This window comes from Thalassophryne amazonica, chromosome 14 (assembly GCF_902500255.1).
Source record: "Thalassophryne amazonica chromosome 14, fThaAma1.1, whole genome shotgun sequence".
NCBI classification, from domain to species: Eukaryota; Metazoa; Chordata; class Actinopteri; order Batrachoidiformes; family Batrachoididae; genus Thalassophryne; species Thalassophryne amazonica.
In genome coordinates this window covers 45,500,029-45,514,063 of record NC_047116.1, presented here as the reverse complement: position 1 = coordinate 45,514,063, position 14,035 = coordinate 45,500,029, and the positions used below count along the sequence as shown (strand labels likewise).

At 41.7% G+C, this 14,035-nt stretch overlaps 1 protein-coding gene across 1 annotated transcript in view; it reads left to right on the top strand.

Moving 5' to 3' along the window:
• The window catches only part of LOC117524259 (F-box only protein 47-like), a 41,974-nt gene extending 29,447 nt beyond the window's left edge, over positions 1-12,527 (top strand). The window contains exon 10 of the mRNA XM_034186029.1: positions 12,421-12,527. Within this exon, the coding sequence (XP_034041920.1) occupies positions 12,421-12,527 (107 nt within the window). The remainder of the gene's footprint in view (positions 1-12,420) is intronic.
• The last annotated feature ends 1,508 nt before the right edge of the window (positions 12,528-14,035 follow it).

The following is a 14,035-nucleotide window of genomic DNA, read 5'->3' as shown; positions in this document are numbered from 1 at the left end:
ACACACTATCAGCAACACATTCAGGTCTGTATTTTAAGCTTTATGCAAATGAGCAGCTTCTCACAACAGGTGGAGAATCACTTGTCCGCACGCCACAGCAGTGAGAAGCAAGCTGCACAATTCTCATCACAATTCAAATATACTGCGTAACAAAATACCAAGTTACTATCAACAATTAGTCAAACAATTAATCACCTCTGATATGTGCTGACAGCATGTGTCCCTCACCCTTCTTCCTTCAGAGGCACGATGTGTCAAACCCAGGCGCGGTCCTCAGCGTCTCACAAACGAACATCACAAGGTCGAGTTCCTGGCAGTTCTGCTTGAATCACACATGACTTAAATGCAGAACGCCATCCAATTATCTGCTTCAGCTGAAAGTCTTTAAGGCTGCACGTGAGCACCATTCACAGGTGCTGCACATGATGTTGATGAGGGTGAAGGACTCTTCAGCCAGCACCATCTCCACAGACAAATCAGTTTTCATGCCACCTCGAGAGCAAAGAAAAGAAAAGAACACCAAAATGTCCAACAACACCCCCCAACACACAACAGTACCCCCCCTTTAACGGGAAGCCTTCCTTTGCGACCGAACAGACCAGGCCCGAGAACAGCACCTCCCTCCGGGGTCCTCGTCAGGAAGCAGACAGCACAACGCTCCCAAGGTCCACCACAGACAGCAGGACAGGGCACCGCAGCTGGAAGGCCGGCTGGCATCAACAAAAACCCCAAAACAGTCCCTAGTATAATCCAACACACAAGAAAAAACATAAAACCCACCCAAAACCTCCCCAGGGGACTGTCCCATCTAACCCCGGGAAGAAAAGAAAAACTCCCAAACGCAAAAACCCAACACAGCCCCACAAACACAATACAAACATAAATGCATAAAAGAAAAATAACAAACAACCCCCCCAGAACGACCTGCAGAGCCCAACCCCCCCCAGAAGGCCTTTACCGCCGGTTCCAGGAGTAATAGCCAGAACCGGAATCCCACAAAGGTCCCCAGGTATACATGGAGCAAACGGCGCCCCCCCAGAGGACCGTACCATCAAACCCCAGGAGGCACCCTCCCCACAACCCCGGAACCCCAGACCCGGCCACACCTGGCTAGTCGGCCCCACAAGTCAATTTCCCCCCCAGAGGACCGTCCCATCAACCATGGAGGTGGAACCCGGAAGGAAACAAAACAAAATCAAAGTCCAACCCCCGGAGGACTACCTAAAACAACCCCGGGGGCAAATAAAACAACTGTAAACCCTGTTACCTTCCCCGGCACCCCGAAAGACCCCAGGTCCCCCCCAGAGCCCCTCGGCGGCTCAATTTTGGCGAACGGCTCAAAACATTAAGCCGGGGAAGGGAACAGGAAAAACTAACCCAGCCCTAACCCCAAGGCGCAGCGGAAAACCGGAAATACGTCCGGTGCCCCAACTCGACCATACCCCAGCCTCTCGGGAGGGGTGGAAGTACCGAAATGGCGAACGGCAACAGATCGGCCCACCCCTCCGACTGAGGCATGTTCCCGCTGCACCACACCCCGGCAACACCAATGACAAACGGTACAAAGGCTCACCGAGGCTGGAGTGGAACCGGGCCCTAACCAAACCAAGAAAAACGCCCCTAACACCCCCCCCCCCCCCCCAGGTGCAGAGGTCTTCTGAGAACGCTCAGCGTGACCAACCTGCACCACCCCACAACCCACAAGACGAACGGTCTTGGGGCAAGTGAGGTTGGGGTTAGGGATGTAGGGAAATAAAAAACAACAAAATAAAACGACCCAACAACCCAAACAGAAAATACCTAAAAACACATAAAAAATAACAATCAAGTGAGCCCAGACGGGCTTCTAACCGCCTAACGTTCACTCCACCAGACACGCCTCTGACTCCCCAAACAAATTATAACCCCTATTCAAAGAAAAAACATTAACCCATACAAGTTTTTTTTTTGTTGTTTTTTTGTTTTTTTTTTGTGTGTGTGTTATTTTGCCTGTCCCAGAACACCTGGAGATACGTCACCAGAGAACATTGCATCAACAATGAAGCACAGGCTTCAACGTCTCCCGCATAAGGCTCCGGACGACAAACAATCAGTTCGGACGCCGAATCTCTGGGAGACGGAGTTATCTGCACCAGTATCGATGGTGCCGCAGCTGGAGCAGCAGGAAGCGGAACGGCTTGCGCTGCAAGCTCCGCAACACGGGCGTCCGCTGGCCCAATTTGGCTTGTGAGATGCGGCAATTGCTCCCATATTTTCTCCAAGTGTTCTTGAACTTTTTCGGCGAAAGGAACCGCCTCTGCCGCTGGGTCCATTATGGAATGGCCGGGAACTACTGTTATGTGTCGACGTGGGTTGAGGAGCGGACCTGCGTCAGACGGAACCCAGCGCTAAAAATAACCAGAAAGCGGTTCCAATAACAAAAACAATTTCTTTATTTCACCCGCTGGTGCATAATAAAGTGTAAAAACTAAAATAGCGTCCTTCTGGTGGAGTGAAGGCTGGCACGCTCTCCAGCGCCCAAAAGGATTGAAGCCCGGCGCTTCTGGACTCACTATTACCACCAAACACCCCCCAGGTGGACACAACAAACCGACTCTCTGCGAAGGATAGAAGAGGTGAGGTAAGTCAGCAGTTCAAAAGACACACTATCAGCAACACATTCAGGTCTGTATTTTAAGCTTTATGCAAATGAGCAGCTTCTCACAACAGGTGGAGGATCACTTGTCCGCACGCCACAGCAGTGAGAAGCAAGCTGCACAATTCTCATCACAATTCACATATACTGCGTAACAAAATACCAAGTTACTATCAACAATTAGTCAAACAATTAATCACCTCTGATGTGTGCTGACAGCATGTGTCCCTCACCCTTGTTCCTTCAGAGGCACGATGTGTCAAACCCAGGCGCGGTCCTCAGCGTCTCACAAACGAACATCACAAGGTCGAGCTCCCGGCAGTTCTGCTTGAATCACACATGACTTAAATGCAGAACGCCATCCAATTATCTGCTTCAGCTGAAAGTCTTTAAGGCTGCACGTGAGCACCATTCACAGGTGCTGCACATGATGTTGATGAGGGTGAAGGACTCTTCAGCCAGCACCATCTCCACAGACAAATCAGTTTTCATGCCACCTCGAGAGCAAAGAAAAGAAAAGAACACCAAAATGTCCAGCCACACCCCCCAACACACAACAGATTGCAGCGTTAAACATGGGCTCAAGGTGCGAGCTTTTCATCTGCAGTTTTTCATCCGTGGTTTTGTGTTGCAGCTCCGAGTTAAAAAAAAACAGTCATCATCTCTCAAAGTGCGGTGACTACAGATCACCTGCTCTGAGCTTTTTTACGCTTTTGCTCTGTGTGTGTCCTCGCAAAAAGCAGCTAATCCGCGACACTTTATCAACTAACACTTTATTCCACCCACTTGCACCTAAACTCTCTTTCTGAGGTTGACATGAATAAAAAAACGCTGATAAAACTTTAGCTGTCAGTCTGGTTGTTTTCTGCATAAATAAACGTTATCCATTCTTCATGCTCAAACGCCAAAGCAGGGGTGAATCCAGGCGGAAAGGGGGCGTGGAGCACCCCTAGATTAAAGGTTCACTTTTGAAGGCTTTTTTTTTTACTACTACTACTAATACAACTTGTAATAATAATTTTGACAACTAAAATGTTTAGAGAGAATTTAAATGTTAGAAAAATGTTAGAAAGAATGTAATAGTTACATTTAGAAACAATGTAGATTAGCAATTGCAAGTTTTATTGTTACAGTGCTGTCAACATTTAAATATGAGGTCAAGAAAGAAGTCTTTATTTCATTTGTCAAACAATTTATGTTCCTTAAAGTCAAGGGTGACTATAAAGTGAGTATTGGCAAAACGGGTTATTTTCATGTTGAGGTGGCAGGGGGTTGTTGTCGGCAGCTGCTGAAAATAACTTTTAAAGTTACTAGTAATCTAACTTAGTTACTCTTAAAATTGAGTAATCAGTAAAGTAACTAAGTTACTTTTTCAAGGAGTAATCAGTAATTGGATTACCTTTTCAAAGTAACTGTGGCAACACTGATAATTGTATAATTTGTTTTGTTGTGTGTGTGTGTGTATGCAGTTCTTGCCAGCATTAGAACAGCGTCTCTGAAAAAATTACGCTGCAATTTGGCTATTACACTTTCCAAGAGCGTGAAAATGGTCATTTCTCTACACTGATTGTGGACCTGCTGGTTTGGATCTTATTTAGAAGTAGGTCCACAATTTATTCATCAACGCCTGTCAAAGCTATTTAAAGATGTCAGTCATGATGACCGAGACTCTTGTCTGTTGCATGCAAGAAAAGAGAATCATTTGCTGTTGAATTAACACAGTAGTGTGTGTGTGTTTTTTTCCTTTTGTTCCTCATAATGTGCCTTGTCCGTGGGACAGCGCATGAAGGTTCTCTGGTGTGGACTTACTTTTCAGTCAGTCTTTTCCACCAACACTCGCTGCACAGCTGTGGGAGACATTCTCTTGCAGCGTGCCGCACAGCCAGTGCAGATGCGAGTATTCGTAAGGGAGATGGGACCATTTGCCCCCCGAAAAATGTTTTAATTTATAACTCTCTGAAACACTATTGCCTGCATTTTGAGGGCCAAATTTTGTGAAGTAAAACCATAGTTTTTTTTTTTTTCATCTTTGTTACAGCCTTACTTTAAAGCCAAAAGAAACAAGGCATCAGGCCAAAACATGGAAGCCTGTAGAAATGTACCTGTGTCAGGAGCAATTAACCAGGTACCTCTGGTGCCCTCTTTTGACTGCCCTGGATCTGTTCAGTAATTTTGGCCTTCAGCATGTTTGTAAGATAAAAATACTACTCTGTTATTCTGGGAGGGGGACTGGTCCGTGCCATCAGTCTTAAAGCCATCATTATTAACTACCAATACTTTATTAATTTGCTGTCAAATGTCAGTATAATACTAGTGTTAATATGTTGCATAACTAGACAGTTAGGTAACAGCTCAAAAATGGTTTTAATAACACTGACCCAAATCGATTTTGGATCGGATCTAATTAAAATAATAGATTTTAAATCTTAAGAATCGGAATCGAATCGATTCTTGAAATTTGAGATACCCAGCCCTATTTTACACCAACGCTCCCCATCCAACATGATAGAGCTTGAGAGGTGCTGCAAAGAGGAATGGGCAAAATTGCCCAAAGATAGGTGTGCCAAGTTTGTGGCATCATATTCAAGAAGACTTAAGGCTGTAATTGCTGCCAAAGGTGCATCAACAAAGTATTGAGCAAAGGGTGTGAACATTTATGTAGATGTAATTTCTTAGCTTTTTTCATTTTAATAAATTTGCAAAAAAATTTTTTTTTTCACAAAAACTTTTTTTCATGTTGTCATTATGGGGTTTTGTGAGTAGAATTTTGACAGAAAAAAAAATTTACTCCATTTTGGAATAAGGCTGTAACATAACAAAATGTGGAAAAAGTGGAACGCTGTGAATACTTTCCAGATGCACCGTTCAGGCTATGCCTACATCCCTGGAACATAAACACAGTACGTCTGACCACTGCGGGGATATTGTGCTTTTGTTTATCAGGTTTGGTCAGTTTGAGAATACTGGTGTGTGAAAGTAAACTGAACCAAGAAAGAGGTGCGGCATTGTAACATTTACTTACTTGTCCAGATCAGACAAGCAAACTATTAGGTGTGAAAGCACTCTGAGAATAATGACACTAGGTGCATTTTTCCTGGTTTCTGAATGAATGTCCATGGTAACCCCATGTTTTAAACACATTATTAACAAAACAGTTTTTAGTGAGATATGAAAAATACCAAAATTATCAAGATTATTACACAGCTATATATCATGTTTTTGTGTGTGTTGTGCAATGTCACGTAGAAATTTGGCCATCTGGTGTAGAGCTTGAGCACACAGATCTCTTGCAAAAGTCTACCAACCCATCAGAACGTTGCACTGCCTATGGGTGGAACCAAAAAAATGACAGTTCCTGCCTTTAACCATTACGCTTAGTGATAGCTGCACCAAAAAAGGCTCTCATCATCTAACTGCAGCAGATAGTAGGTGGCTGCTTTCACCCGGTGGTCTCCCTGGGTGGTTGCTAGAGCTGCAACTATCGAATATTTTTGGAATCGAGTATTTTAACGATTAATCAAGTAATTGGATAAAAAGTTCTTCTGTGTTTTTATACCATATCAATCGTGACAGGGCTCTCCCTCAGCAATGGAACAATGTCGCTGTGCCATCACGCAGACTTTTAAGTTTAGGGTGTTGCCTCTCTCTCTGTTTTCCCAAGTAATTATTTATTTTTTCACGTCGTTAAGAGTTTTGGAGCTTTTCCGAGCCAGGCGGGCTGTGAAATCTTCAGTCTGCAGACAGGACATTCTTTTTTTTTCTCTCATTTCATTTGCAATTTTTATTACTGTGATTTATTCAGTGTTTAGCATATATTTATACATGCTGCACAGAGAGAGTGCAGCTCAAACCAAAGTCAAATTCCTTGTTTGCTGTGAATACTTGGCGAATAAAGGCAATTCTTAAGGTCGATCATCCGGGCATTTAACCTCTAAGGTCAAAACATCAACAAACTCAATACAAATGTATGTAATTTGGTCACTTTTCAAAGGGGTCAAACTTGTCAATAAAGTCAATGTACAGTGGTTCATATCAGGTCATCTTGGTGTATAAATCTAACTGTTCCAAGCAATGATAACTGCTAGCTGGCTGATAGAAGCAAGTTAGAGACAAAAGCAAACTAGCTGATTTCAGTAGAACAGCATTACAGCCTGAGCGTGTTTTCACTGAGCGGCCAGTCACGGAGGTACGAATTCTCGCCTTTGGATTGGCCACTTCGCCGAAGTGACGTGGCGCCTATCTTGAGAATTCTGATTCTGAGGCTGCATGTGAAGGTGAACACAGCCTGTGAAAAACAGCTGTGGAGGCGGCGTTTCCACAAAAGCTGCACTGTGCAGCCTGTGGATAAAAGCTCTTATCAAATCTGAATAAAAGCATTTTTTTTTTTAAATCGTTAAACGTGATTCACTTAAAGTGCGCCTCCTTTCGCTTCATCTGTGGAGGTGGAGAGCAACCAGTGGACCAAACCGTGTTATTTAAAAAAATATACAAACACACTGCTTCACTTTAAATGCTCAATAAGTCAGTTTCAGATGATCAGCGCTAACCCTCTTTCTCTTAAAAGGCTTTATTTTACTCAGTGTGCGGCTTTGTAAAGTTGTAACCTTGCCTGCTACATTGATTAGCTCTGACATTAGTTGTGTGCATGCTCTATGGTCTTCTCAGTTTTTTTATGGGAGCGTTACAGTACCACATACAGGAGCGGCATATTTACTACGATGTTAAACAAAGCCTCGGGGCAAAGAATTTGCCTCAAACATTTTTTGTAATTGAATTATTCGAGTTACTTGATTAATCATTTCAGCCCTAGTGGTTGCTAATCAGATCCCAGGGCAGTTCTGTTGTGTGGTGAATGATTTTATTTGCGGCACCACTCAATTCTTGAAGGCCTGACTTGGCACTCAAAGGCGGGTAAAACTGACTCCAGGGGTCTCCTGATTTGGCTTTGTAAGACTTACTTACTTCTTACAGTTTAGGGCAGTGGTGTCCAAACTATTCCAGAAAGGGCCGAGAGGTTTTCCTTGCAGCTACTGACTCCAGCAGGTGATTTCACTGATGAACTCATCCCACCTGCTCAAAGTGATGTTAATCAGTCAGATCACCCGCTTTTTGTTGTTGCCGTTGTTGCTGTTGTCTCTGTCCCCCACCTACCTTTTGCAATGAACATTCAGTCCTGGCCACAAAATATGAATGAAAACATGTTCAGAAAAAATGTTGACAAGTGAATCCAAATGAAACAATTTCATATCATCAAAATATTTTGTCAGAATGCAGACAGACTGCCTCGTCCATACCTGTCAGATCGCATCCAAAACATGTACAACCCCTGGCAAAAATTATGGAATCACCGGCCTCGGAGGATGTTCATTCAGTTGTTTAATTTTGTAGAAAAAAAAGCAGATCACAGACATGACACAAAACTAAAGTCATTTCAAGTGGCAACTTTCTGGCTTTAAGAAACACTATAAGAAATCAGGAAAAAAAATTGTGGCAGTCAGTAACGGTTACTTTTTCAGACCAAGCAGAGGGAAAAAAATATGGAATCACTCAATTCTGAGGAAAAAATTATGGAATCATGAAAAACAAAAGAACGCTCCAACGCATCACTAGTATTTTGTTGCACCACCTCTGGCTTTTATAACAGCTTGCAGTCTCTGAGGCATGGACTTAATGAGTGACAAACAGTACTCTTCATCAAATCTAGCTCCAACTTTCTCTGATTGCTGTTGCCAGATCAGCTTTGCAGGTTGGAGCCTTGTCATGGACCATTTTCTTCAACTTCCACCAAAGATTTTCAATTGGATTAAGATCCGGACTATTTGCAGGCCATGACATTGACCCTATGTGTCTTTTTGCAAGGAATGTTTTCACAGTTTTTGCTCTATGGCAAGATGCATTATCATCTTGAAAAATGATTTCATCATCCCCAAACATCCTTTCAACTGATGGGATAAGAAAAGTCCAAAATATCAACGTAAACTTGTGCATTTATTGATGATGTAATGACTGCCATCTCCCCAGTGCCTTTACCTGACATGCAGCCCCATATCATCAATGACTGTGGAAATTTACATGTTCACTTCAGGCAGTCATCTTTATAAATCTCATTGGAATGGCACCAAACAAAAGTTCCAGCATCATCACCTTGCCCAATGCAGATTCGAGATTCATCACTGAATATGACTTTCATCCAGTCATCCACAGTCCACGATTGCTTTTCCTTAGCCCATTGTAACTTTGTTTTTTTCTGTTTAGGTGTTAATGATGGCTTTCGTTTAGCTTTTCTGTATGTAAATCCCATTTCCTTTAGGCGGTTTCTTACAGTTCGGTCACAGACGTTGACTCCAGTTTCCTCCCATTCGTTCCTCATTTGTTTTGTTGTGCATTTTTGATTTTTGAGACATATTGCTTTAAGTTTTCTGTCCTGACGCTTTGATGTCTTCCTTGGTCTACCAGTATGTTTGCCTTTAACAACCTTCCCATGTTGTTTGTATTTGGTCCAGAGTTTAGACACAGCTGACTGTGAACAACCAACATCTTTTGCAACATTTCATGATGATTTACCCTTTTTTAAGAGTTTGATAATCTTCTCCTTTGTTTCAATTGATATCTCTCGTGTTGGAGCCTGATTCATGTCAGTCCACTTGGTGCAACAGCTCTCCAAGATGTGATCACTCCTTTTTAGATGCAGACTAATGAGCAGATCTGATTTGATGCAGGGTGTTAGTTTTGGGGATGAAAATTTACAGGGTGATTCCATAATTTATTCCTCAGAATTGAGTGAGTCCATATTTTTTCCCCTCTGCTTGGTCTAAAAAAGTAACCGTTACTGACTGCCACAATTTTTTTTCCTGATTTCTTATAGTGTTTCTTAAAGCCAGAAAGTTGCCATTTGAAATGACTTTAGTTTTGTGTCATGTCTGTGATCTGCTTTTTTTCTACAAAATTAAACAACTGAATGAACATCCTCCGAGGCCGGTGATTCCATAATTATTGCCAGGGGTTGTAGATGATACAGACTGCTGTTAGATGGCCATAAAAGGCTCTGTAGACTCTGTAAGCTTCAAATGTCTGGATGGCAAACACAGACCGAAGCGCTGTGTTCCTCCTTTTGCACAGGACCTGTACTGGACATCAAAGAACAACCAACGTATAGACCGGACTCACGCCATATGTATCTATCCCTGCAGTCACTCACTCCCATTCAATCACTCCTTCGCTTGTCTTCTTTTCCCCAGACTCACTGGCCTCACGTGTGTGTGTGTGTGTGTGTGTGTGTGCGCGTGCGTAAAAGTGCTTACATGAGGAAATGACCACTCAATGTGAGTGTGTGTGTGTTTTCATAATAGGCCGCTACGTGTGAGCACACGCAGCGAACCTGACAGTCAAAGGACACCTTTGCTTAAAAAAGTTGCGCTGTGAAATGCTCCTGCAGGTGAGATTCATGTTTCATATGTTGTCATGGCGAAACAGTTCCACGTCATGTCCGACAGAATTAAATGTGATCAAGCAATAATTTGTTTATTACAGCGGTGAAGTCCGTTCAGCTGTGAGCCTCTGACGTGAGGTGTGACAGCGTGCGCACCTGCCCGCCAGCCGCCATGGTGTCGCAGATCTGATGGGCACAATATTTCACATTATTTATGTTGCCCATGGTGAGGAACATTATCTGTACTGTAAGGTCTATTATGGATGTAACATCCTGTTCAGGTCTGCAGCGCCATGCACTGTGCCACACATTGACCCGCAGTATACACAGTACTCTTGGTTTGTTCACGCTGTGTTCACATTCCCTGCACATGCAAGACTGCGAGCCACACAAGTGGATAAGTGGTATGTGCAGGTCATACTGCAGGCTTTGCCATGCCCGATCTATCTTGAGGTTCCCTCATATGCACTCAAATCGTTTCGGATCCTGTTTATGCCACCTTTAGAATATGTAAATTGCGGTCAGATGGCGTTCAGACCGCCGTCGAATAGGTGTCCCATCTTGACCGCGCCCGGAGTGTATAGAACGTATGCGTCACACTTGGGGCCGCCGGCCGATTTTGACCAACTGTGTGAACTTTCGCAGATGGCTTTCAGAACGTTTTGGAACTAAAATCTGACACTTTTCGGATGTGCGCCGATTCATAAGTCTGACGCCATTGTGAATGATTCCAGCTATGTGTGACGGGGTATAAATCTTTTTAATGTTTGCTTTGCTCTTGTTGTTCAGTACCTTTGAACCGTTTATCAACTACTCAGAAGATACAAAATTGGTTAATTTGCATTTATTTCTGAACATTTTTGTTTAAATTCTGTGCTTAATGCTTTAATGGTCAGCTCTTCTGTTTGATAGAGCATATTCATCTACTGCATTTTATTGAAAAATGTGTTGATGTTAAAGGGTTAAAATATGAAGGGCCAGTAATTCTGGCAGAGAGTATATCTCATAGATATTATATACATAGATGCCTCATGGACTGCCGCTGCCTATTGGAGCTGACGTATCAGCCGGCCACCATCTTGGCCGCCCAGTGCATTTATTTGTACTGAGGAAGGTGTATCCCCAAGTACAATAATCTGTAACTCCCCAAATTTTTACCTGATTTTCCCACGGTGGTTGTTAGAAACAGCAGAGATTCAGATATGAATCAGGATGCTGTCACACATTAACAATATGTACTTTCCTGCTGAAAGACTTTGTCTTGTGCTCCTTATCAAAGACATATGGTATGGCATATAGATAAATGTATAAATTAATTTTATAATTTAGTAAAGAAACAAGTTTGGATTGTTCAATTGATTTTATTTCTCTCTCTCTCACTCACACACACAAACACACAGAACATCGCTTTAATTTCCTCTGCTTCGCTCACCTGGTGTTGTTACAAAGATGATCTAAAAGACTCGCACATCCAAGATGGTTAAAATGGCGTGCTGGATCAAGGTGAGACAAATATTAAGGCATAAATCCTCACAGCCTAAGCGCTTCCTTGCAAAAAAAAAAAAAACTTATTAGACACCCCTAATAAAATATAAAAATTATATATATATATTTGCCTTCATATTTGTTACAAAGATGAACATTTTTTTCAAGACCAGGAAAAGAAAGTTCTAAACTACCTTGTTAGGCTTTTGACTGGGGCTGGAGAGCTAAAAGCCTCGAAAAAGAACTGTGTTGCACAGCTTCTTTTCCATGTGCTGGCACTCTGTAACTCCAGTGGAGTTAATTTTGTGATGTGGTGCAGCCTTACTTTGTGAAATACAGACACCACTCAATTCCAAAGAATTGTGAAACAAAAGAAAATAACAAGTGGATGGAAATGCACACAAATGCACTCTTCCTTTTGCCGCATTAATGAAAATTCACTTGAGTTGCGACACTAGTTGGAGAGAGTACCAGTTCCTGCTGGAATAACGTTACATGTAAGTACTGTTTGTTACCATGACATAATATTACTAATGGTAAAATAACCTAAATTATTGTTCAATCTTATTTAGGAAAGGTAATCCCACGTGATCTGGTTTCTGGTCAACCTATTGTGAAGAGACCCCTCCAAGATGGTGGCAATGCTGGATTACATTGCAGCAAGTTATGAGGCATCTACGTATATAATGTCTATGGTATATCTAACATTTAACATTTGCTTTAAGGCCAGACCACTTAAAGGTCCTTTTCATATTTGCACAGAGCCTTGAAGGAACATGCACAGTAGCAGCCTAGTGAATGCTTTCAGAAGTTCTCCTGATTGTAATTAAGATCAAAAATGCTTCTCATGTCATTCACTGCCTTTTTTCAGGAAACCATGGTGATGACAGGGAGACTTTCCACAACCTGTGTGTTCTCCTCAGCTCGGTCGCTCACTTCCACACTAAAATCCTCCACACATTGCTCAAAAGCAACTGATGCAGAGTGGAAGGGATGTGGAAGAGATGACTGACAGTTTGGGGACAAAAACAAATGTTGAAAATAACCCGTGGAATAATTTCAAAGTTGACAGTTCACTTGTATTTTGCAACTGAGAATTACCGTGTTTAATTGCTTTGGATTCAAACGAAATATGTATACCAGTGTTACAGACTTTTATACCCATTGTTATTTATGTATTTATAGTAAAAATATTGAAGAGTACAATTATTTATTCACAATTATTTATTCATCTGTGTAAACATGATTGTTATGTAATTTTACATTGTTGTTTTTGTAAAACAAAAACCAGTTATTAAAATGAAAAATTGCATTTTAAAATGTCTTATTTGCACTTTTTCAAACTTTTTTTTTTTAAGATTTTTTTAAAAGTAGTATTTTTGGATCACTTCATAAAAAGAAATACAGCATGACTTCAGCAAACAATCTTTATTGTACAGTCATATAAGAAGTACAATACTCAGCATTAACAGCATTTTAAAAAGTCAGTGGCTGAAAGAATTACGCCACTCTGGTGTAACAATACACTGCAGCATTATGTTGAGAAACAAAACTAAGGTTATTTTCAATGTACAGCAGGTAAAATAAGTATTGAACATGTCACCATTTTTCTCAGTAAATATATTTCTAAAGGTGCTACTGATTAGGAAATTACCACCAGCTGTGAAAATCTGAAAATAACCAAAGTAATCCATAAAGGCAACACAACCAAAGCAAATAAGTACAAATTTTTTATGTAATAATGTGAAATGACACAGGGAAAGATATTGAACAAACTTACTGAAATTTATTTAAACTTCCAACAAAAACCTTTGTTGGTAATGACAGCCCCAAGACGCCTCCTGTATGGAGAAACTAGTCACATACATATGTGGGATTTTGGCACATTCTACCACACAGTCTTCAAATCCTGATGAGTTCATGGACCTTTCCACAGATTTTCTATTGGATTGAAGTCAGGTGATTGGCTGGGCCATTTTAGCAGTTTTATTGCTAATTGGGTATAATTGGTTTCTCTAAAAACAATTGTTTCCTTGGCTGTGTGTTTGGGATCATTGTCTTGCTAAAATAGCCATCTTCATTTCAACTTCATCATCTTGGTAGCTGGCATCAGATTTTTATCACAAATGTCTTGGTACATTTATCAGTTCATTCCTCCTTCAATTATATGAAGTTTTCCAGTGCCGTATGCTGAAAAACAGCCCCACACCACGATGTTCCCACCTCCAAACTCACTGTTGGTATAGTGTTTTTTGAGTTATGTGCAGTGCCATTTATCCTCCAAACATGGTGTATCATCCAAAGAGTTCAATTTTGGTCTCATCTGCTCAGGCTATATTCTGCCATTATTTCACAGGCTTGTATAAATGTTGTGCAGCAAACTTTAAACAAGCTTCAACATGCTTTATTCTTGTGTGGTGAGTGTGCATACAGGCCACATTGTTTGAGTGCACTGTTATTGCACTGTACCAATTGCACTGTATTTC